The 24836-nt window shown below is 45.3% G+C and overlaps 2 protein-coding genes across 2 annotated transcripts in view; one reads left to right on the top strand and one right to left on the bottom strand.

Moving 5' to 3' along the window:
- Positions 1 to 24836, top strand: part of snd1 (staphylococcal nuclease and tudor domain containing 1) — a 165046-nt gene that overhangs the window by 68092 nt on the left and 72118 nt on the right. The gene's annotated exons all lie outside the window — the stretch shown is intronic.
- lrrc4.1 (leucine rich repeat containing 4.1) lies at positions 6524 to 11640 on the bottom strand. The gene has a single exon (XM_030113573.1). The coding sequence runs from the start codon at positions 9769 to 9771 to the stop codon at positions 6904 to 6906; it is 2868 nt and encodes a 955-aa protein (XP_029969433.1). The 5' UTR covers positions 9772 to 11640; the 3' UTR covers positions 6524 to 6903.

Consider the following 24836-nt stretch of genomic DNA (forward strand, 5'->3'; position numbering starts at 1 on the left):
ATCACACGCAGCCGTTTGCTGCAGCACCGGGATAATTTTTTGCCACCGCATGAAAACAGCGCTTCAACCGGCGGACGCTCCAGCGCCGCCGCCGCCACCGCCGCCGCCTGTCAGGAGCTTTCATCTCGACTCCGCTTTCATTTTGCCATTCTGAGCTCCGCACATTTTCTCAGCAAGTCTTTGACATTAGCACACCACTTATCATCTTGAAGTCCACAACGGTGTAAATTCATGATCTTACGTTTACAGCTACAGAATGAAATCTGAGCTCCTCTTAAAGTATCAGATAGGAGCTTCTTATCTATTGCCATCACATTTTCTCAGCTGCTCTTTTCTTCCCATCTGTATTGCTCTTTGTTCCTTATTCTCACCCCCTCCTCTTTTCATTCCCACTTCTATCTCTCTATACCTCCTTATATATGACACCACTGGCCTCTCACTTACTACAGCAGGTGATCGGAGATAATGCGTTGCCCCCACTCTGCAACTTGATTAATTCCCTGCCTTCCCTGCCACAAACTCCCGTCTTCCGTATTTTGCCGATGCGGGAGGCCATTTTGTAACCCCACTTTCCACCTCTCCAATAATCACCAAAATGTCTACACCCGGAAAGCCCTCACATTGTCGTCCTCCAAAAAAGATGAAATCCCAGAACAGTGTCTGTAACCTCCCCCCAAACTCCCTCTGCCTATTGCATGGCGCATCAGTCTCCTTTGCCCTCATTTCTTTTCTTAGCCTGGTACATGTGGCATAAAAGGATTTCTCCCCCAACCTCTTAAAAAAGAAAAAAGATAAAGGAATATATATACATGTCGACATAGCATGTAGGGCTTTTCATGGAATCTAAATACATGGGAACAAAATGTTAGAAAATGTTCTGGAAGATCCAAGAAATGACCAAATTTTACACTCCAATCATTTCTGCAGTAACTATATGACCTCTCTGCAATGAGGTGATGATAAATTAGAAAAGAAATTTCAGACAGCAGTTCTGCCAGTTGTTTCCTTCAATCCTTTTTCCAGGCTAATATGATCCTCTTTTTTTTTTTTGTTTTTTTAATAAATATCTACAACTGTGCATAACAAAACCTGGCTGGAGCTGCGGCAGTGTCGCGCTGGGCTTTTTAACAGTCTGTCCCAGAGGCATTAAGACGCTCAGCGTGATGGCATGACAAACTGCCTCTCTCTCAAGAACACTTACTGGCATTTTTCAATTGTTAGAAGACAAATCCCCAGCGATTCAGTCAAGTCGGTCCAGAGCAGGAGATTTTGGATGGGTGAACTGAACATATCTGGAACATACTGGAGATATGGAGCCAAGTTATTAGATTTTGTCCTGTTGCTTGGTATTAAACTCAGGGAGCTCAATGGTTCAGCTGTAAATGGAGTGAAATGGCATGCTAATACACTTTAATTTGAACAGATGACATTAAGGAGAAAAACACGTTCAGCCAATACATCCGGAAAAAAGAGAGATGACATTCAAGGCATTTGAACCGTGCGGCTCTGGATACTTGTTGATCTGTTCCTGTATGTGTGTGAGTGGGTGAGCGAGGGCTGATTCTGAGCACGGTATCCTTGGTGATGGTGCGCCTGTGATCATGATTTCTCTCCGGACGTAAATTTCAACCAAAGCAGTGAAATGACTGGTCAGTGGCTCCACTTCCCCTCCCCTCCCTCCTCGGTGTGTGTTACATGGATGCTCTGATGTGTGTGTTTATGTCTTTACTCGTGTTGGTTGCGCACATAAAAAAACCCCAATGTACCCCACCTTGCTTATGTCTCAGCGGACATGATTTACTACACGCACGCATCTCGGCCGCAACCATCGGACGGCAATCATAAAAGCGAGGCTTCGCCGTCTCTGGCTGCTACGAAAACACAGGGATGTTTTTCACCCGCCAAAAGGGCAATAAACTCTGTCTCACTGGGAGTAACACACTTCAGCGCCTCTCTACATGGCAAAAATAGCTCGCGCAGCCCACCTGCCATTCAGTCCCAGTTTTAGCTACAAAATCTGTGTGAATTTGACCATGGTGTATATCAAGTGTGTTGGCATGCACCTATTCAGCACTACAGTCTCAACGGCTCTGGGCCCACTGCCAGCAGTATACAGTGATTACATTTTTATTTTTTCATTTTTTTTTTTTTTTCTTCTTCTTCTTCTACCTCTGGTGACCTCAGTAACAACAAATCATACCACCAGCTGGTTACTGAATATGCCCGTTTGCTTTCGCGCTCACACGGTCAAAGTCAGAACCAACCGGCAAGCAGCCGCTTGTCTTCACCAAGCCCGTCGACAACATCCCCTCTGAAATGTTTCTTTTCTTTTTAACGTTTGCAGATTGTAAAATGAATCTCTGACTTACTGAGCTAGGACAAACAAAATGTTTTTTCTTTAGTCATGAGCTTGGTTTAGCCGTTTGTGTCTGCCCTTGTTCATTGTGAGCTGTCTCCATCGTCAACTGGCCCTCTGTTATGGTCCCTTTACTTGACATCAGGACCAAACCACTCTTTGGCCCTGACTCATGTTTGAGTCACAAGGCAGCACGCTCACAGGCCTGCTCAGAATAGCCTCCTCTCTGCTCCACTAGCATAGTATCTAGTGCACACACACACACACAACTCCCGGCCGAGCAAATATCCCCCGGATTCAAGGTAGATGCATAAACTCTTGTGTAGTCATTATAAATCATCTCTCGAAGAAATAAAGTCAAAATACTCGGTTTAGTTTTCCGTGGTTTGAGAGAATAATGTAAAACAGAAGAGAAGAAAATGCGATCTGGTGTATAAAGTGATCGCAGCAGACGTGAAACAGGCTTTCCTTTATATTCTGAAGGGCTTGGTTGATAAATGGCTGATGCAGTTGTGAGTAATGATGCCTGTTAGAGGTCAGTTAATGGAATAACATTTTATTACAGCTATCCTCTCTCTCTCTGCCGAGTAATTAACATCGAGGAAAAAAAAGATCAAATTAAAAGATTGTATCAAATGTAATTTAGCCTCAAATGTCCTGAAAACCGTTCTATGTTGAAAATAAGCCTTTTATTTTAAGAAAAAGTAGAAAGCATGATGTCTGTTTTTTTCTGGTTGAGGGTTTTGACCTGGGCCACCTGGAGCCCACACATGCTCCGTGTTCTCCCTACAGTTCCATTTACTCTCACCTCTCATCCTCTCTGCCTTTTCATATCCGCCGCTCTCCCTTGCTCAAGTACCCCCAGTGGTCCGTCCCATTCCCCTTATCAGCACTTCCTATCTCCCTGCTGTACAGACCCCCCCCCCCCTCACCGCCTCCCCCACCCCCACCCCCAAACTCCTGGTGGTGCAGTCCAGGCCATTCACCAATCATACGAGAGCCATGACGGCCAAGCTATATATCCCCCATTCCATCTGTAGCTGGCAGTCTTGCATCACATTTGCTCTGCTCACTCCTTTCCCAAGTGCCTTTGCTCCTGCTTCTCTTCACTCTGTCTGCTTGGCTTTCCCTTCTTTTCGTGGCACTTTTTCTCTGTTTTTTTTTCCTTCCCCCTTCATTTTACTTCAATCAGCTTTCCTTTCTCTTTCTTGTTTTTATATCTTACCTCTCCCGCCTTACCTTTCCTTTCCTTGTGGCCTCATTCTCCCTCAATTATCCCCTTCACCTCACATGTTTTCATATTCCCTTTTCTTTTTCTCTCCCAGAAACACTTCTGTCATTTGCCTCCATATTCTACTGCAGCTCATTTTCCCGTGAGCATCAGCTTCCTACATCCTTTTCTCTTCTAACCCTCCATACTTTCGGTTTTGACCACGTTTCTCCATCTTGCTTGCCACTTAATAACCTCCCACTTGTAATCTGTCATGCTTTACTACCCACTCCTCTCTCAATTCTCAGTTTCTGTCTAACATTATCATTATTGTCTTCTAAAGTCCAATCTCCCAGCCCCCTCCCCCTGCCCTCATCGGCTCTGTGAGCTATGGTTAAATAGGTTCATCTCGCATTGCTTCCTCTTCCAAATAGCTTCGTGATTGCTAATGAAGCTCACAGACCGAAGGGGGGAAAAAAAAATTTGAGGAAGGAAGGAGATGGAAAAAAAGTATTTCCTGTAGTGACAAGCCTTTCAATGGCTGATTGGCTGATTGATGACCCGGTAGCCACGCAGACTGATTAATATGAGCCAGCCTTTTATAGCACAGTGCCGTTCAATATGTGAAAGTGTCACACAACATACTTCTCGACTTAAAAAAAAAATAGGGCATGGTGTAATCCTCACGCTGATATACCTCAGAAAAAGCATATGAAGTGAGATGCAAAGCCAAGCTTATCAAATGTCCTCACATCTGCTCGTGCAGCCATGATCCATCCAGCCTCATGACACTTTGCATTTCTGAAACAACACACTGATGCCTGTTTGTTCTCGTCTCCTCCGACATTCCCCTCACGTGTCGCATTAGAGACAATCGGGAAGCCCTATCTGGCATCGCATGGCTATGTTATCAGAACAATTACACGTAAACAACAGAAGTGGAAGACAAAGGCATGCTGTCTCAGATAAGACTTGCACTTTTGGCAGATGGATAGCAAAGTATGAAATGATTGAGGCAGCTATTTAGATTACATTAATCATCTCTTCATCTCACTCTCAACAGTTTTACAACCTTTGCGCTATTTTGTTTTTCCTCTGTGAATGATACAACACATAACATACTTTGCTTGTGGTATTTTTTTCAAGATTTGTTGTGTCTCTAAACACATCCTCTCTAACTTAAAAAGATTAATCACAGTAGCTGTATATTATGCTCACCTTGCCTCCACAGCACTGCTTTTTATCAGCCATTTCTACCGTCGGGGTATTATTCTTTTTCCTCATGCTGTGTCCTTTCCTCATTTCTCCGAGCTGGGCTTTCACCCTCACAAACACACATCACACTCTTCTGCTGTCAGCCCCTGCTGCATGTAAAGCACAACACAAGCTCCCAGCTAACTGCTGCACTTCTTTTTTTTTTTTTTTTTTTTTTTTTTTTTGCAATGCACCATATCTGCCCCGGTCTTCTTCCTTTCGCTGTTTCATGTGTTGGAATCATATAGTGATACGGACACAAATCCTCATTTCTCTCAGATCCGTCTCCTGACCAGCTCTTTATTTGCCACAGCTCTCGCGAGTTATGTAAAGTGCTGCTGTCAACTACACCACCAGATGAAAGCTTCGCCTGCCTGCAACACGCCCTTGAATGTGGAACTGATCATGTGTCACATCTGAAGCTCATTGTTGTGTATTTTGACTGCTTTTATTGTGTTTCACATTGTAGAGAGTAATGGAGATTAATTCATTTTGCAGTCACTTCCTCAAAGTTTTTTTTAATCTTTTCTTTCTTTTAAGGGTATTCAAAAGGATCAGATGATTCATTAACTCATCAGTGTATGCTTTTTGTTTCCTTACTCAAATGTTTCCCCAGTAGTTTGCTGTTTTGTCAGTCATTTAAATGAAATGCACACATCCAAAACAATATACCCAAATGTATTGATACTGATTAAAAAGAAAAGCAGCAGTGGTTGTTCCACAAAGCATCACCTGTCTAATACTAAAGGTGAGGTCCAGTGCTGTGTTTTGCTAGAAATTCAAGGCTATGTAATGATTGAAAGGGGTGATATTGTCGAAAATGAAAAATGCACAGTTAACAGTGAGACCTGAATGCATTTGTCACCATAAAAAGCCCCCATGCTGATTGATGAAGGCCCCACAGCTGGAAATGTAATGAAAAGTGAAATGAGGATCTATATTTTTTGGCAATGTGCAAGACAGTCTGAACACCCAAGCATCGTTTTACCACAATTCATCACCTTTTAGGTTCATGATTAATAACACCAAGTTTTACTGTAGAAAGTGAGCAGAGTAACCAGCCATCTTGAATATTGCAAACAATTTACCAATATATAAGCATTTCAATAATTTCTGTTGTTGTAATAATGCTACATTTACATTTGCATATAAAGTGGCACATTTTTGTAACACAATTAAACGACGACAGAACTTGGATTGAATGTGCACTTTTGATCAAGTTGCACATAGAAGCACCACAACAACCACTGAAGGTTTAAGATAAAAACTGTCTGAAGTCTTCTGGGTACATGTATAAAACATCTTATGAGGTGTGGAGAGATTTTAAAAAGCCCCGTCCACTTCTGCACTGTGATTCATTCTGCCTGAGTCATTCAGCACACTTAGGGTTAAAGTATAGCTGCAGCGTCTTGCTGCAGTGTCTAAAGCGTTTGGCTGATCGTTACAGTATACGCCAGGAGAAGAAGAGAAGGGGAAAAAAACACCTCTCTCTAATACTTCTGTTTTTTCTTCCAAAAATTCTTTTTATTGCATTTATAACATTTGGCACAGTACAAATTCTTGGTGCTTTTACAAGATAAACCTGTAAAGATCGACACTGACCTTTTTTCGGTTTTTGTTAAAGAAAGTCTTCTCTGTATAAATATTTTTTTCTTATCACTGCATTCTCTGTAGCACGGTGTAAAAATCACACAGAATGCCCCTTTTTAAAACAAGACTACCCTCATTTGTCAAAGTCAAGACAGCATCTTAAACAACTCATTGTTTTAAATAGAAGTTACAAGTTAGAAAATAGTTTCAATTTCTTTTTAATATATGTTTCTCTATCACCAACCCATGGTATTTTCAGTTTGTCCATATATATATATTTATTTATAAGCATGTACAACAAGAAATCATCAGTCTTTTAAAGTTTGCACTCTGTACAAAAAAAGTATTTCCTGTCCTCTTTTTTTTTTTCTTTTTTCCTTGTGCATTCTATTGCATGATTTCGATGAGGAAAGGACCGAAAGGAGAGTGAATTTGGCGGGGTGGGAGCAAGGGGCTTAGGGAGGGGAGTGAGCGCTGATTGGGGCCGGGGTTCTTAAATCTGAGTCTCCTGTACTTTCTCCTTCGTGTGAGTTTTTATGACAAAGGGCTCAGCCATTGCTGTGATGGCACTGGGCAAGGTTCGAGGCAAAGAGTTCCCAACATTATTCTCTGTCCATTTAGCCCCATGGCCGGTTGGTTTGTAGGTGTTGTATTTGGGCTTCATCGTGTTGTATTCCACCTTGTGGGGGCTGTAGTCCACTTTATGTGGACTGTAGTCAAGCTTAGGTCTCTGAGTGTGGGGGCTAAAGTCCGACTTGAAGGCGCTGTAATCCACTTTGTGGGGGCTGAAGTCAGTCTTGAAGGCGCTGTAATCAGGAGCAGTCTTATGGGGTGTGTAATGATCCTTCGGTTTGTAGGAGAGGTCTGTTTTTGATCTCTGTGTGTTGTAGTCCATTTTAGGCTTGGGCTGAGTGCTGTAGTCGGGCTTAAATGGACTGTATTCCGGCTTTGATCTTGGGTGAGTCCCAAAGTCAGGCTTGAATGGACTGTATTCAACTTTCGACTTTTGCTGTGTGTTGTAATCTGACTTTAATGGACTGTAGTCATGTTTAGGTTTCGGTTGGGTGTTATAATCCCTTCTGAATGGGCTGAAGTCATTTCGCTGCCTTGGATGAGTGCTGTAGTCTGGCTTGAAAGGGCTGTAGTCTGACTTAGTTTTTGGATGAGTGCCAAAGTCTGGTTTGAATGGGGTGTAATCTGCTTTCGGTTTGTGAGTGCTGTAGTCTGGTCTAAATGGGCTGCAGTCAGGCTTTGGTCTGTGAAGGCTGAAATCTGGTGTAGATTTGTGAGTGTTGTAATCAGAGATGGATTTGTGGCTGCTGAAGTCCATATTTGGCTTATATGTGGTATACTCAGCTTTTGGCTTGTGTAGGGTAAAATCGGGCTGTGGCTTGTATTCAGCCTTGGGTTTGTGAAAACTGTAGTCAGTCTTGTGGCTGATGAAATCCAATTTGTGTATGCTGTTGTGGTCCCGGATTTCAGGTAATGTAAGAGCTGACTCTTGGGCTGCCGAAGCTGGTGGTGGAAGGTCCTCCTCATCCACCTGGATAATCTCTACAGTGCGGGCAGCTGCCACTGTGCTCCTCTGCTGGTGGCGCTTTCTCAGTTTGTAGAAGGCGATGAGCATGACAGCAGCCAGAAGAGTCACGGCCACAAAGCAGCCTATTATAATCTTAGTGGTCTTCATCACCTCATCCAAGCTCGGGCCAGACTTGCCTGGCTTGCCAGTGGCACCTTGGGGTCCTGGCAAAACTGATGGCTTAGCTGCCCCTGGTGGACTGTCAGTGTTTTGCAGCAGCACAGTTGGTGTGGAGATGAAGACTGGCTGAAAGACAGAAGGAGAGGCCGTCGTAGTTGTTGTCCCAAGGCCTACTCCTCCTCCGCCAGTCACCCCAGCACCCGCAGTAGCAGCAGCTGTTGTTGTAGTAGTTTTAGGTTTGGGCATCTCCGTCGTTGGCCCCAAGATTTCTACAGTCACTGTGGTGAAGTAACTCAAATTAGATGTGTTGAGCTCAGCTGCACTCACATTGAGGTAGGCTGAGGCATTCGAATTCCCAGCCGCATTGGACACCATGCAGGTATAAGTGCCTGTATCTGCTGCCAGGACATTTGAGAAATTTAGAGTTCCATCGTTAAGCACTGATATTCTTGGATGACTAGAGGCATGTGTCAGGATAGTTCCATTGGGTAGGAGCCAGCGCACTGAAGACATCGGGGCTGTGCGACATCGAAGCTCAGCAACTCGGCCTGCTGAGATGTTCAAGTCCCTTGGTGCATCGCCAATGAATGGCGCAGAACACTGGGTCGCAGCACCCTCTCCTCGGTCCACCTCCACCAGCTGTCTACCTCTCATTGTGGCAGGCGAGTGACAGCGTCCACAGCAAGTTGAGTTTGTAGGGATGGACTCCCTTAGCCAGCGTGCTAACCACACAGCCTCGCAGCCACAGTTCCAAGGGTTATGGTGGAGGTGGAGCTCCACCAGGTACCTGAGCGGGGAGAACAGATCATGTGGCACAGCGCTCAGATTATTATGGGCAAGATTAAGCTCCACCAATGAAGATAGATCATCAAAAGCATTGCGCTCGATTACTGTGATTTGTGAGTTCATCACCCATAGCTTTTTTAGGGCACGTAGGCCTTTGAAGGACCCTGGCTTTATCTCTGGGAAGTGATTTTCAGAGATCTCCAGCTCCTCCAGGCCCTTTAGGGGACTCAGGTTTGGCATATCACCCCTTATGTTGCACATTCCAAGGTTGAGGTACTTCAGGTTTTGTAGGCCCTCAAAAGCGCCTTCTGAGATGTACTCCAGTTTCTTTAACTCTCCCAGGTCCAGTCGCATGAGTGAGGGTACTCGGTTGAAGGCGTAGGAAGGGATACTCTCGATGGGGTTGTTCCTCAGCCACAGTTCCCTTAGTTTCGACAGGTACTCAAAGGCCCCGCTGGGTACCACCGTTAACCGGTTGTCAAACAGCTCCAACGTGTTGAGGCTGGTAAGTCCATTGAACGCGCCCACCTCAATCTGCCGTATGGCATTTCGCCCAAGCTGGAGCACCTCAAGGTGGTGCAGATGGCGAAAGGAGTCAGCCTGCACCGCCTCAATGGCGTTTTCCATTAGATTGAGGTGTCGCGTGTTGGCAGGAATCCCAGGGGGTACACGGGTGAGGCCACGTCGGGTGCACACCACTTTCCCCTGCTGATTACTGCAGGAACACTGCGGTGGACAGCCCTGGGGTCCTTGGGAGACCGCCGCCCCCGCCAAGGCCAGGGAGGCGCTGCTCCACGCTCGCGCCATCAGGAAGACTACACAGAGCAGGGCGGCTTTCCTGGCACGATGCGCAGCTACCCGCCCCAGGAGACTCATGATGTGGCACGTTCATAATTCAACATCATCTGGGGGGGGGGAGGATGGGGTGTTTGGGACTGATGTTTGAGGGACAGGGAAAGTAACTGGTTGGCTGGTAGTATTGTTAAGGAGACGAGAGTAAACAGGTTAAGGAAACTAAAGAGGACAAGTGGAGGATATGGGTTTGGCCGTTTCCTCAGGGGCAAGATGACTTGACCTATCCTCAGTTAAGTAGTGCTTTTATTTCCAAGGACTGTGCTTGGGGGCAAAAAAAAAAGGAGGGGGAAGGGGGGTTGAGAAGGCTGTTTTTTTCTGCAACATGTGTATGAGAAGGACACGATGGTAAAGTAAGCAACCAAAAACCGTATTAAGAGACAGAGGGTAGGGGAAGGTGTTACAAATTGATGCAAAGAGGGGTTGAAACACTAGACACCTACCTCAAGTTATTATTACAGGTCCTTCAACTGAGATATATAGCTTCCCTCCTTTTTGCAATCAGAAAGAGCTGTAGTATTCGCATCAGATGTATTTATATCCAAGGGCAGCAAAGAAAACCTTTTATATTTGCCCTGTCAAAGCAGGTATCAATGCCAAAGAGCTTAACCAAGATGAGCCCTTTTGTAAATCCATACATCCAAAGAGAAAGGTTCAAAGGCCCTTTGTGAGTGTTTGTTTGTCTCCCTTGTGATCCCGATGTGATTCGGGGGAGGAAAAAAGAAAAAGAAAAGAAAAGCCTGTAGATACGAATCCAGTCAGGCTCCCAAAGCAGCAGTGCTCCCTTGCTCGCTTCTCGCTGTCGGCTCCTCTTCTCTCGCTTGTCCTTGGAATCCGACAGTTGATCCCCCTGCTAGACACCTTACCCAGGTCTCCATAGTACAGCGACCCAAAAGAAAAAAAAGCACAGTTTTTTCTTTTGTGTTTGTGTGTGTGTGTGTGTGTGTGTGTGTGCAGAAAAACCCAAGGCAGGAAAGACAAAACGAGGGAGGTAGGTGGGGGTGGAATTGCAGAAGGTTGAATGAAAATTCCTCAGTCCTTTCCAACGTTCTTTGCCTTTTGTTTGCAGTCGTTAGAAGGGGAGATTGACAAGCTGCATGAGGGGGGAAAAAAAAGACCTCCCCTCTGTATTCCTCTGCTCACTTTTTAGTAGTCAATCAGTTGGTCGGTTGGTCAGTCTGACAGCCCTTCTCTCCTCCCGCACTCTTGTTTGCTCCCCCGCTCAATGTGGCGTCGTGTCCACTTGATTTTTCTTAATTTTCTTGTCCTCCGGGAGCGCTTGGCAGTCGCTGAAAAAGCTGGGCGACCCACACCGCCGTCATTAGCTTCTTTCTCTTCTTTAACTGGCCGCACGCTCCTGCGTCGCCAGCCGCGGCGGCGACAGCAGCGATTGCAAATGCACACACACCATCCCTGCGAAGCACGCAGCAGCAGCAGTAGCTAGGACACACAGCAGCAGCTGCAGCCTGCCTCCCATGCACTTCCCAATAATCCGTCAATTTCTTCGGAGGGGGAGTGGGATGGGGGATGGAAGGGGGTGCTGGGAGGAGTGGGGGTATTGTAGCTGGGTTGATCGAGGTGGGTAAGAGGGAGGAGGGGGTGGCGCACAGTTTCTCCTTCCTCTCTCCGGCGTGTTTCTTTTTTCTTCTTGTTTCCAGTTCTTTCTTTTTTTTCTCTCTCTCTCTCTCTCTTCTCCCTTCACTCCTCTTCTTGCGGTGATCAGCACCCCCTCGCTAATGCAGCGTCCAACTGAGGAGAGGAGCAAGGCAGAGAAGGCAAGCGCTGGGCAAGCGCGGCTTTACAGGCGTGACGTTAACAGTAGCGTCGATGTGGAAAGGATCCGTTGTAGCAGCAAAAGAGAGAGCGTGTGCCCCTCTCTCTCTCTCTCTCTCTCTCTATCCCTCCCTCTCTCTCTTTCTCTCTCTCTCTCTCCCTCCCTCTCTCTCTCTCTCTCATTCCGAGCCTCCCTCCTGCTCTCTGCAGTGTCCTGAGGTAGTTGGGTGAGCGCAAAGCACTCAGACCTTTTTAGAGATCTACCTCTTCAAAAACCAGTTTGCTCTAGCTGTCTTCCACGTCTTTTTTTCCTCTTTTTTTTTCCTTTTTACTTATTTCTCTTAAAGCTCATAGCCTCTTGTTCTGTGGCTTTCTGGTGCTCTTTGTGGCTTCGGGGAATAGACAGGTTGTCCAAGGCTGAGATAGACAGTGGCATCCCCACAGCAACCAAATTTTAACCCCCTCCTGCCCAGCGTTAATCCAACCATTCCAATGAACTGGGCAAAGCTTTTCAGCATCGCTGTGCTGGAAAAGGCAGGCAGATGGGATAGCGTTCCTCTCACTCCTTGACTTCCCCTCTTTCCCAAAACCATATCTTCTCTCCTCCTTTACTCACTTTATCTATGTTTCTCTCTGATTTTAGCTCTCTGCTTTGTCCTTTCTCGGAAAAGAGAGGAACATGAATAGACTGCTGACGCATCCTGCTCAGAGCCTGCTTTAGTTTGATGCAGTGTGTTATGTGCATTAAGTCTCCTTCCACCCTCACCCTCCTCACTATCTTTCCCTCTCTGCTCACTGTTTGTCCGTCAGTGTGTCACTCAGCTTCATTTCTTGTTTCGTAAACCTCAAGAGACCCTTTATTGCAGGGATTTCCTTTTCCAGACTCCCTCTTGAGTATTGTTTCTCATGCTAAGCCTTTTGTATTTCTCACTTTATTGCATTGCAAATACATTTCAGATTGCAAAAACTTTGATACTGAAAGCAACTTCAACTAAGATTTCTCCATGTCTCCTTTCTTCATCCATCATGTGTCTTTGAAGCTCGTTACAGCACTGTAAAGAGACAGACCTTAATCCTCAACTTGAGCAGAAACTGTTGCACACAGCCGTAAAGGTCATCTTAAAGAAAACGGAAGAAAACAAGACATGCTTTACCTTCCTGTGGTAAGATAACTGGAAAAAAAATCGAACATACCCTCCTGTCCCAACCCTGCATTTAAAATGATTTGCACAAGCCTCGTGTCCATTAAACTAGGTAGCAGTGCGGGTAATTGATGGTTAACAAAGATAGCTGTGACACTGCTGCTAGGTGTACGTATGTGTTTGTGCCTGAGCTTGAGCGTAAGCGTGTGAAAGGGAGAGCGAGAGAGAGAGAGAGAGACAAAGAGAGAGAGAGAGGAGAGAAAGCTCACCAGCTAGAAAAGGTCACACTGCCTGTAGCGCAGTACGTTATTCCCACTGGCACAGGAGTATAGAGCCAACTCCTATATTATACACACACATACACACGCAGACTTTCTCCTTGACTTCACTGCAGTTGAATACGAATGGGCTTCAATGAAGCACATGTAACGGTGAGGTGGCAGCCACAGGAGTATGGGGGAGATTTTCCTGTGTTATGAAAGAATGGCTGTCTCTTTACCACAGGGATTCCGTAGCATCACAACCATATGGAATCAGGAATCAAAGATTTAACGCAGCCTCTTCAGTGCATCCACTGAGCAAACGTTGCACCCCACACGTTTAATCCGGAATGCAGAGCCAGGTTATCTCGCAAATGGTATGTGAGGAGCACTGGGTCTACCAGCGTCAAGTGTAACGCGTTACAAAATAACATGAATCATTTGCCTGGAAGACGGCCATGATATGTCATGTTACAGTTATGTCATTGCGTGTATCACACATGTTCTTGGATTATGCGCATAATCGATGGACTAAACCTGCCATTCATGAACGTGCGCTCGTCAGGAACAGTAGCTGGCTAGCTTGTCACGTCACTTTGGCAGGATTTCATACGAGAGATGGGAAGCAATGGAAGTGCACTGCGCAGCCGCTGAGGATGTAGATATGGATATTACCAGCGTGAGGACAGGAAAGTGGTGACAAAGAGCAAATTGTGTCAGGAAAGTGAGTCTTTCTCTTGCTGACATTTTTCTGAGAACTGCTCTTTTTGCTGGATTTCACCTGCTACGCTGTCAGAACCTATTACTTATACTGAGAATGTAAAATAAAGTTGTACGTTCATCTTGTTAGGAGAGGATTCGCTGCATTTATTCGATTTCACAGAAAGTTTAACACCGAGTTAGAGACATCCTGTAACCTATAGTGTCACAAACTATTTCCTCCAAGAATCAACAAAGAACAGAAAAAAACTTATTTTTATAACTCTGATGTTGATTTAAAAAAAAAAAAAAGTTGTCAGTCTGTATCCAACGTCATCTCTCCACTAACTGCTGTGTATGTGTGGTGAGCCCCGTTTGATGAACAAATGACCCAGAATGGGTTTAGGTCGAGTTGCTCCCACCCAGCGCAGCAGATCCGAGACCACTATCGAACCAAAATCGTCCTCTGACCCATAACATGACCAGCGCTGTGAGGGCAGGTTTTTTTTTCTTTTTTCTTTTTTTCCTTAGCTCTGACCCCATCCATTTCTCCCTTTGCTGACTTTCCTATTCTCGGCCCGTCTCTGTCTTCCAGTGGACACTGTGCTTGCTCACTACTGATGGAGCCTGGGTCACGCCCTGCCAAACACAGTGATGCTCCACTGACCAAAAAGTGGTATACCCTGTGTGTTATAGTTTGATCCTGGCCTCGAATGGCAAAGATGGCTTGATAGCCAGCCAAACTCTGATCACGGCAAGGTTTTCCCAAGGTTGCGCTCGTGTACGCGCGTGCTCGGCTCACATGACATTCCTGACTGAAGGACGTGAATCAGAAAAGACTTTCTGAAGATAGCGATCCTGTTTTTTTGTTTTTTATCGGCCCTCCTGGATTGTAAGTTTTGCCGCGTATTCAGATATTGCAAACTAGGCTGGACTGCTTCATTTGGAGTGTCTTCTGCGGTTTAGGTTATGCCAGTATGTCCACAGTGGAGCGTCGCCAGCATCCAGGTCAAACAGTGGTCCCATATGTTCACAGTTAAACATACACTCTCTTGACAAGAAGAGTGTTGTCAGGCTTTACCTTCAGGACTTACTGCCTGATGACGACTTGATGAGCTGTCAGATATGTGGGACCTTCATGCTGTCATGCCAGCCCCCTTCGCCTGTTGTGCGACCCCTGACCTCTGCTGCCTCGCCCACGGCTCTCTGGAGTCAACCCCTGCACGAAGCCGGGGGGCCCCACTGGGAGTAGTTTGGGGGTGCTGCACGACCTACTTCGGAGCGGGGCTGTCCACCAGCACATTGGAAAGAGGGGTATATGCAGTCAGTGCAGAACCCATCCCCTGAGGTGAGAGCTAGCAAATCTGGGCTGCGGCCAGTCACATGTAGGTCAGCAGCCTGTGTCTGTGAGCGCGTGTGTGTGTGTGTGTGTGTGTGCATGTTGGTCGTTCCATTAGGATGAATCGCCCGCAGTACAGTATAGCAGCAGTGACGACCGGATTAGAGAAGTATTCGGTCAAACGATAGATCTGATGATGTTATCGTCGTTTGTGTCATCGCAATGATAAAAGGACACCAGCATGTGAGCAATTTCAGGAACCCACACATGGTGTCCTCTGCGTCTGACAATGTCCAGATAAAAACTTGCTCCGTCTCCCAGCGGTCCGTCCCGGCACAGTGTTGGTTTAAACCAATTTTTCCAGGCCGCTGTCCTCCAGTGAGAACATGTGTACGCGCAACAACTTGCAGCGAGTCTCTGAGCTGTAATTTTGACCTTGTGGTAAGGATCTGCTACTAGACGGTCGCTTTCCCATTTTCATTTCGGATTCCAGGAATTAATTTTTCCTCGGATTATAAGACATACGCACACACACACACACACGTGCACAAATACACACGCAAACACACCAATATCAGTGTCCCACAAAAGGCTTAAAATGCTTGGTAATTTTATTTTTTTTTCTCCCCCCCCTGTTCGTGATTTTTCTCATCGCACACACTTGCACACCAACACACACCAATCATATGCCTGCATATCAAGAGATTATAAGAGGCAATAGGATATATTAGCGGCTTCCATCTGGCCAGGCTGGATGAGTTGTTTCATCCTGATACCTGCCCTCTGTCTTTGCTACTTTGCCCTCGCTGGCTTTGCGTCCTCCATTCACTGTTAATCGTATTAATGCATTTTCTGAAGTGCGGTTGAAATATTTTTTTCTCGATCACGTTGTCTGAATTTCTTCAGCACATGATTAAACGATAAACAGGACCTTAAACAAACTTTTCGTTCCTGCTTCATATTTCAGTTGTGTTTCTTTCTCTTTTTTTTTTTAACTTGTCCTTGGACGCTCTCTCTCCTTTCATTACCTCCCTTACTTGACCTTGCCCCTTTTTGCATCACAGCTTCTGTCCTGTTTTTGTTCCTCTTCCCTCATTCTTTCTCTCCAGTTTTTTCTCTTGCTTTATTTGTCGTTATTTTTCTTTTTCTTTTTTTTTCCCTCCATCTCCTCTGTCCTCTCCTGTCATCTTGCCCTCGCTCTCCCCCTCCACATCACTACATCCTACAGTGCATCCTTTGGTTCAGTATTTGCAGCCCCGTCTCAAGTTAATTGTGTTTGCTCATTCAGCTTTTTTATTATATATGCGTGCGTATGACAGTGTGCGCTCTAAAATGAGGGCAACGTCGGGTCACGGCCACCAAAGGCACCCAGTAAAAGAGGAGTGTTTTTCCCTGATTTTATTTTCGTTTCCTCTCATCCTGTGTTATTCAGCATTTGAGCCTCGCGAGCAGCCATTGTCTCCAGACTAATGGGCTTCATTATGGTGAGCTGTGTTCATACCGGCTGCCAGAGCAGGGATTAGCTGTAGCACTGTGTTAGTTGGAAGCAGAAGAAAGATATTGTGAGGTTAGCTCTGTTAACCCAATCAGCATGAGCCAAGATAGCAACGATAAGAAGAGATTCTTCATTTGGAAATAAGAGCTTTAGGCCTTTTGATTTGTGTTTTTTGTGCATATGTTGCTGTTTCATCAATGAATGCCAGGCCTTTAAGAGTAGAATCAACTCTAAATGATGAATATTTATACCTTTTTCTAACGTGATGCGATGAAGTGCCTTTTCTCTCCGTCTCCTTTCTCACGACATGCTAATGCATACCCAGGCCACGTCATCGGTCAGCTGGCCCCCCATTAGGATTCACGGTGCATTCCTTTATGTGCGTTCATCACAATGTTGCCCGGCCCAACTGCTCGGCGTAGGAAATTGATGTCTCTTTCTCTGAGCAATGCGAAGGTAAAAACACAGTAACTCACCACCGAGAGCGCAGCTAAATCTTCCCGACTTTTAGCTCCTTGGGAGCAAAAGAAGCGGTCTTCATTCAGATCTTCCTCTCCCCTCGCCTCCGTTTGCTTTTATGTCCTTGGGTTTGGTGAAAACAGAATTCCTATTAAGCTGTTACTCTGCAGCTTACGTGCTCCTGCGTTGGGTTTATGCTTCGCTCCCACTTGTCGGGAGTCACTAAATTGTTTTTTTTCGTCGGGTATAATGTGAGTTGTAAAAGCGGAAAGGTGCTTTAAGGAGAAACGGTTCAAACATGGAGCAATCCAGAACCTCCTTTCCTCGCATGTCTTTTAGATTACTGATATTGAAGACATTCCTGCATCCTCACCTTGACCATAAGCATCACATGAACTGGTCACTTTGTGTCTTCTCTCTCTGACCTTAAAAAAAAAAAAAAAAACACTCCTTTTTCCTAAAATCACAGCTACTTTCTCTACAGTGATGCGTCTATATAACAGATAATCCCAGAATCTCCATCAAGCTTTGTGTTTGGGAGGATTAGTCCGACTGAGTCCCGCTGCAGCACAGACCCCGGGATTCAGCAAAACAGCTTTTCGTTTTTGGAATATCCACCTGGCCACACCCACTGTCTAAAGAACAGGAGTTGTTTTTCTGTATTTCTCTACATTTTCACTTACTTTCCGTCTTTTTTTTTTTTTTTTAAGCTTTTACGTCCAACGCATTGTTGCATTTCTTGGTTCATTTTGTTGTGCCCCGCTTTACTTCCACTGCTGTTAGACAGCAGCAGAGAGGTTAGAGAGTGAGGAGTATGCTTTTCCAATATACTTCATCTCTGGATTTCATTACTGATAGTTGCCTGTCTATCTGATCCCCAACGCGAGCATATTAATAAGAATTCCACCCCAGGCAAGTTTACTCGAAGTGAGTCTGAGGTCATTGTTGAACTGTTGAGTCAATATTGTGCTCGTATTCACTGATGAAAAAGGCCAGCGCGTTGGTATGCCTCTGTGTGCACAGGAGATGCATTTTCTCTTCTTTCTAATGCGACTACTCACTGCCCCAGACAGTTATTTTTCCTGTGTAATATCCTCTGATTCTCTGCTCCCATTTTTTTATTTTATTTTTTTTTTTTTCCTCCCCCGGCCGGGGGATTTGAGAAGCCAAGCTAAGTGTGTCTAATCTACGAGCGCAGCCAGCGCAGCGTCAAATGTTTGGTGCCGGTGTACCTGCAGCCTCCAACAATACCGATACAATACTTCAGCCAGCTGCTCAGCCAAGCGGGTAGGAGACATTGTGCGAGGGGGAGGGACGAGGTTTGACCAAAAGAAAGCAGAAGCCACATCCATGTGAAATTTGGAGTGAAAATGCATCAGCTGATGGCTGCTGGTGCACAGACGACTGGTCGGGAGAGTCGACACTGGTGGCTTGGATTTACTTACCCACCTCGGAATAAACCAATAATCACATCAGACTTGCGATTTGTACGTTTTAAAAATGCGGCTAAACTGTGTTTCGTCTTCCCACCTGCAAAAATAGAAACGCCATGGAGCTGCCAGTTTCGGTGGAAGTGAAGAAGTAATGTGTGTGGAAAAAGCAAACATTGAGGCTGAAGGAAATTTCAGAAAAAAGATGGAAATATAATTGTAAGGAGAAAAGGAACAGAGCACGGACTTTACCCAGTCACCGCACCGTAGCATACCTTCAGGCCCTTCGACCTTGCTTAAATGTGTTTTCTGTTGCAATGCAATCAGGGATTTCCCCCGGAGGTAGGCTGCGGCCGGGGGCCAGCAGGGTCCTCGCTATGAAAGCAAGAGGGGGGAAAAAGCAGCAGGCAGCACTTTCTAAATTGAAGTCAATAACACAACAGCCCATTCTATCAGAGCAGGTCTTCCCACACAGTTGGCTTCGAGCCGCTAAGGAGAGTCGGGGGTAGGATGTCTATTGAACTCTCCAAAGCAGCGCAACGCACGGAAACACGTGTTTCTGTAGGTGAACACGAAAGGATATAGGAGCGACACTGATGAGAGGTGTAGCTCCAGCAGTGCTTTGTGCTTCTTGACAATTATTACTATTTAGCAGAGCATGTGATTAAAAAAATGAGAAGTACAAAGAACTTGGGACAATTGGGTATGGAGTGAATTAACGAAGCCCCTGAGCCCGCTGCATGACAGTGAATTTATTCTACATCTGGCCGTTGTTTGAAATCTTGCTAATGCAGGCATATTAAAGACACATGCACACACAGCCTTATTTGGCCTTTAATCCCTTTTCGCCTGTGAGCACTTCTACATAGCTTTGGGGGATTAAAGCCGGTATGGCTGACCTGCCCCGAGCAGGGGCAGCAGAGGGAAATTAGCAGACTGGTGGACGGCAGACATCCGGCTGACGTGACGTGCCTGCGTGTTCCGTGCGCTCCGATCCGACGACGGCGATTTAACTGTTACTGGCACATCTGAACAGCAGGGATCAGGCAGCGTTTGTTTGGGAGCTTGCACTTTTTTTTTTTTTTTTTTTTTGCCCACTTTTGCTGAACGTTAAAAAAAAAAAAGAAAAAAAGTCGATCGACTGCAGTTTTAATACCCTCTGTTCCTTTCACTGTGCTGACCTGCTTAGCTTTTTTTTTTGCACTTGTATTTTCTTTACAGGCAAGTACAATTTCATAACCTAAGAACGCTTATTTCATTTGATTGCAAGGTGCTTCGGTTGCATTTTTTTTTCCCCGCCCTCCATGTATTTGTGTGAGAGATTTGAGAAACATCGCGCACGACACGGATTCATAACTCATAAGTCATTCGCCATTCCGATTGTCTGGTTCCCTCAGCCCACTATCTGGAGAATACAACGTGCGTACAAAGTCCCATATGTTGACGCACGCCTCTGCTTTTTTACAGCGCAACGAAATGTTTAAATTTTACATGATATCCAGCGAACGGGGTAAATGAAGCGGGGAGCTGCTCCATATCCACGGGGCTCTTTAACTTTTCAAACACACACTTAGAGAAACTTGACTGCACCGTTACAACACATTTACAACTGTCATCTTTACATTTGGCAGCGAAGTGCTTCCCATCTATCGGCATTACGGCGTGCGTTCGCTCCTTGTTAATGTGTTGTTATTTGCCGGTTGGTGTTTTATAGATCGCCGCTGTACACAGGCCACTGCCTACTAGTCCTGCTGCTAGTACTCTGTCGGCTGTCTGACTGATGGCATCAGTCTAGGTCACTTGCACCCTAGTTGTGTTTATTGGTGTGTGGCCCACTTATTTATTTATTTTTTTTCCATAACAACACGGCACACACCCATGCGCTCACACACCGGCGGCGTGACACATGGATGAACAGTGCTAATTTCCCAAGGCAGACATTGATTTCGCTTTCATTTTCCTGCCTCGCATTGTTCGACACACAGTTGGAAATTCTAATTTCAACTTTACACCGTTGGCTGTGGCTGTTTTACCTGGCATTGACAACTTACGGGGAAAAAAAACAACACAATTGATAATAATTACAATACAGAAAGTAAGTTCTTCTGTCATAGGTCTGGAGTGGGCATTAAATAAGAGAAAATTGATAAAACCACAGAAGGCAGTGGTTTGAATTGTCTTTGGAGTAAACAAATCCGCTCTCCACTTCATTTGGTGGAAGCACAATGAGACAACAGCCTTCGGGCTCGAGGTTTTCCTGTTTAAAAGGTGGGTATTCAAGCAGTAAGTGCTAGTGCTGAGCCGGCCACACGATTGTTGCAGCTTGTAAGTCTCCGATGCGGCGGGGTGTAAGGTGTCTGGTTTTGCCCGTGGCCACATGTTTGAAATTGAATTTGAAGAGCGTGCGCGCGCGTGTATGTGTGTGTGTCTGAAGCGTTGTCTGGTTTGAATCAAGTGTTATTCATGCTTTGTTGGAAGCACAATCGTACCACACACCTGCTGGTGTAAAAAGCACTTCTGAGGGGAAGGAAAACAAGTTCACAATTAATTTTGTTTGGATGAGCCAACGTTTGATATTTGCTTTATTTTACATCCACTTTTCTGTTGTTACGTTCACGCTGTGTTCCAATCTCGCCAACCCTGAATATCTCTTTGTGTTGTCCTTCAATTATTCTGGGTTTTTTTTGCGATGACGGGCAAGATCATTTCCAACTATAGCGACGACAATGAACCACACAAAAACTCCCATTTCAATTCAGATTTGCAGACGTCACAACCAATCCCTCCCAAAAAAAACGTCCTCTGTTTCCTCCCTCGGTTCAGAAACGTGACTTTGTAGTTAAACACGGACTATAAATTTCCCACAGGGGAGATCGTGTGTGCTTGTCTGTTGTGTAATGGATTGACGACTTATCCATTGTGTGTCCTGCCTCCGCCCGCAGTCAGCTCGACCTTTGACCTCATGCCGAAGAAAGTAATAAAGATTGTTGTCAGTGTTGTCAGAAAATGAGTCTTTCCTGGTTTGTGTCGACTGAACAGGCTCCTTTTGCCTTTTGTTTTCTTTGATTAAAATATCTGTTTTTATTTATTCAACATTATTGAAGCCAGTGTTTCAAAGCTAAATGAATAAATTCAAGAAAGGATCCAAAGCATCTGCAGCTATTTTTATAAAATCCCGTGTTTATTATTATAACCAGTGATAACCTGTCTCCTCTCTGCTAAGCATGAAATAGATAACTTGCCCTTTTTTGACATGTTTTGTAATTTCTTAAAGAAAAAAAGAAACCACACTGCAAAAATCAGATTGTCCTTGTTCAATCAAGTTTTCTTGTGTTTTTGTTTTGCGGTAGTTTTCACAGAGGAGGGTGTGAGGTCCTGCAGGGACCGGAAGATCCTCATCGGGTTTGTGTTGCGAGGTCGCTTGTATTCAAGACGCAACTGATGCCCGTCTGTTCCCTCGCGAATGACTGGAGCTTCCGGCGAACTGTACTCACGTTGAGCTGTGAAGGAGCCGTGATCTTTTGTACCCGTGCTTCGCAGTCCTTGGCAGTGTTGTGAAAAGAATGGTAAGCAGAAAAAAAAAAAAAAAAAAAAGAATGTTTAAGAATGTGCCTTGGCTCCGAGACGAACCTCACCCCCAGAGATCCGGCGAAAAGGAGAAAACATGCAATTCAGACTCGGTCTGATTCACGACTGACTCATTATTCTACTTAAGCTAAGAGAACCATTTTAAATTATTTTAATCATGTCACCCAAGGGAAAAGATCCTATCGGTATTGTCCGGAATATGAATTCCACCTTGGTTGATATTTTAGGTCATATCACCTCGTCGCTCCTGGGGATAAAAAAAAAAAAACTCTTTATCGCCTCTGCTATTGCCCTCCGTGCTGATTCTTGAGGCCGAGCGTGTCTTTTTTAAGGTAGCTCTGATTAGCGGCATCCGCGTTTCTACGGTGAAACAGAAAGAGGAAGAAAAAAGTTTGCACCTTCAACAGTCTTTAGTCGTCTCTGTTCCTGTTGGCTTTCATTTACCATCCTCTACTTTCCTTTTGTAGTTTTCTCTCCAGCTTTCTGTATTAAGTCTTATTCCAAGAAGCGTTAGCCCAATTTCTGTCCCTCGTCTCCTCATTATGGAAGCATTTGGAGCCGCTGTGTTGTTGCACATTGATTTTGTTTTCCTATTTATTTCATTAAATGTTGGTAAAGATGAGCAGAGCAAACAAAGGCATTTCTCCAGTGGAGTGAAAGTGGAACATGAAGACAAACCTGTGGCATATATACAGCTTTGCTGTGAGTTGGGATTTAATTTCAGTATTTTATTTGGACTTTCCTGAAAAAAAGAAAGGTATCAACTGAAGCATGCGCTGTATTTTCAGAGGTCCAGCACAGGTTGAACACAGCTGCTAACTTGGAGTTCCAGATCATTTGAACCATATTTTTAAATTGCTGTAAAATAAGCCTTGTTGTTGAGATAATAATAAGAAAAATAATACCTGGAAAGCAATGAAGCCCCCAGCTCCCCGACCATCTGCTCTGGTAGAGCTCTGTTTCGTGGTCTCATGCACCTAGAGGTGGGCCTGTTAACCAAGCGCAGGTCCAAGGTTGGCAGTAATCTCGTTTATTTCACGAGCGCTGATTGAATAAAGCACCACGAGCAGGTACGCGCTCGTCAAGACTCGTACCTGGCGCAGCGACTGTGAAAACTGAGACCAAATCATATTTGCCAGTAAGTCATCATTCGCAGTCCAGCAACACACCAACTGCATGTCTCCTAAGTAGGCATGACTTGATTGAATCACCCCCCCCCCCCCCCCCCCCCCACCCCCTCGCGCACAATCACGCTCCGATCACCTCAGTCCCCGATCTCATTTGTTGATCGTCACTTGCCATTATTGTGAGCGAGCGTGTGGCGAGGTTGAATTGGATTACCAAAACTGAAGAACGATTGTACGATGATTTGTCTTAGGAGGTTTTTATCTCGGTCGCCGCTGAAAAGGGTCCAATCATTTCCTATTATCTGATCTCTGGCACAATGGAGCCATTTCAAGTGGCCGTCACGTGATACACTTATTTCACACTGTAGCCCATTGGAAGCACCTCTGAAAAATGATGTTCGGTGTCTTGCTTCCATATATATATATGTATATTATTGTACTTTGCAGAGGCCTTTAGACCCTGTTTCAAGTGGAAATCATATTTTTTGTGTTTGAGAAAAGCGTTGCGCTACAGCAGCTTGCCCCGCCAACACAGACGGAGCCCGAGTGTTTTCAAAAACTTGCATTTTGCCTTTTTAAAAGGCGAGTCTTTTCAGTGGCTCCAAGCACCGCCGTCACGTAAACAGACCCCCCAAAATGATATAACAGTTTCTGCATTTTCACTCGAAAACACAGTTGCGTAAAGAGCCTCGTTCTCGACTTTTTGTCCACGGCAACCCGGAGTGCCTCTTCAGCCGTTCGTCTCCCCCACTTTTCTCATACTCCAACTTCAACCTCTGCCTAACAACTCTCGGAGCAGCCCTGCAGCCAGCCACTGCTTCTCCTTCTGACAAGCACACAGAAATTGACAAAAAGCCACGTTGAAAAATGCCTCTGTCTGCTTTTTTCCCCCCTCCCTCCCCTCCCTTTTTTTTTTTTCTTTCTCCCCTTTCCCCTCCCTCATCCTCGCACTCCGTCAGCACCGGCAGGGTCTGGGAGGACAGAAATGGCTTTTTGAGTGACACAGGCTGGCGATGCCATTTGCCGTGTCAACTGGTGAAAGAGGATAGAAAAGGAGCCGGAGACAAATGATGATGGCCCGGCAATGATTGCCCCCGTGCCACCTCTCGCGTTCATCCGCCACCCGTCCCCCCCTCCTCCCCCCACAAGGTCATTCAGTCATGGTAATATTACCACAATGCCAGTAGATGTGGGAATGTTTGTCACAGGGCTTTTTTTCCCCCCCCCCCCTGTTCCTCTTCATCTGAAATTGGATTTTGTCTCATTTTGGTTGGCTTTCAGGATTTTTCGCTCAATTTCTTCATAGCTCGAATGCTTTTGTTAGGATGTTACTTAGAAATTCAAGTAGGTACTGTAATCCAATCACACGTAATGGATCAAGCCATATCGCAGTACCTCTTCCTTGATGATCGTCTAATTTGGGAGCGCTTACACCCGCTCTCTAAAACCCTTTTCATTCAAATGGAAAGAAAATGAAATCAAAATTAATTTGTGTCTTGCAGTTCCTAGTGTTGTCAATCAGTCCCCAGTCCTCCATCTTCCCTTTTTTTTTTTTTCCCTTCCTGTTTTGATGAGACTCCATCTGGGTTTGTTCCAGCTCTGCCATCACGCTGGCAGCTGCTGTGCACAGCCAGCTCTCTGAAAAGTCTGGTAAGAAATCATGCACCATCACTGTTTTTTTCCAGCTTGAAAGTATTTGTGGCACAAATCTGCGACTGAGTCATCGTAGCCACAGATTTAGGAATACTTAAATTTCCCATTTTGAAATCTTAATCGA

This window comes from Salarias fasciatus, chromosome 17 (genome assembly GCF_902148845.1).
Source record: "Salarias fasciatus chromosome 17, fSalaFa1.1, whole genome shotgun sequence".
Taxonomy (NCBI): domain Eukaryota; kingdom Metazoa; phylum Chordata; class Actinopteri; order Blenniiformes; family Blenniidae; genus Salarias; species Salarias fasciatus.

Bases quoted from the DNA above. Each gene is read 5' to 3' on its own strand.
- lrrc4.1 (XM_030113573.1), bottom strand. From the start codon at position 9,771: ATGAGTCTCCTGGGGCGGGTAGCTGCGCATCGTGCCAGGAAAGCCGCC.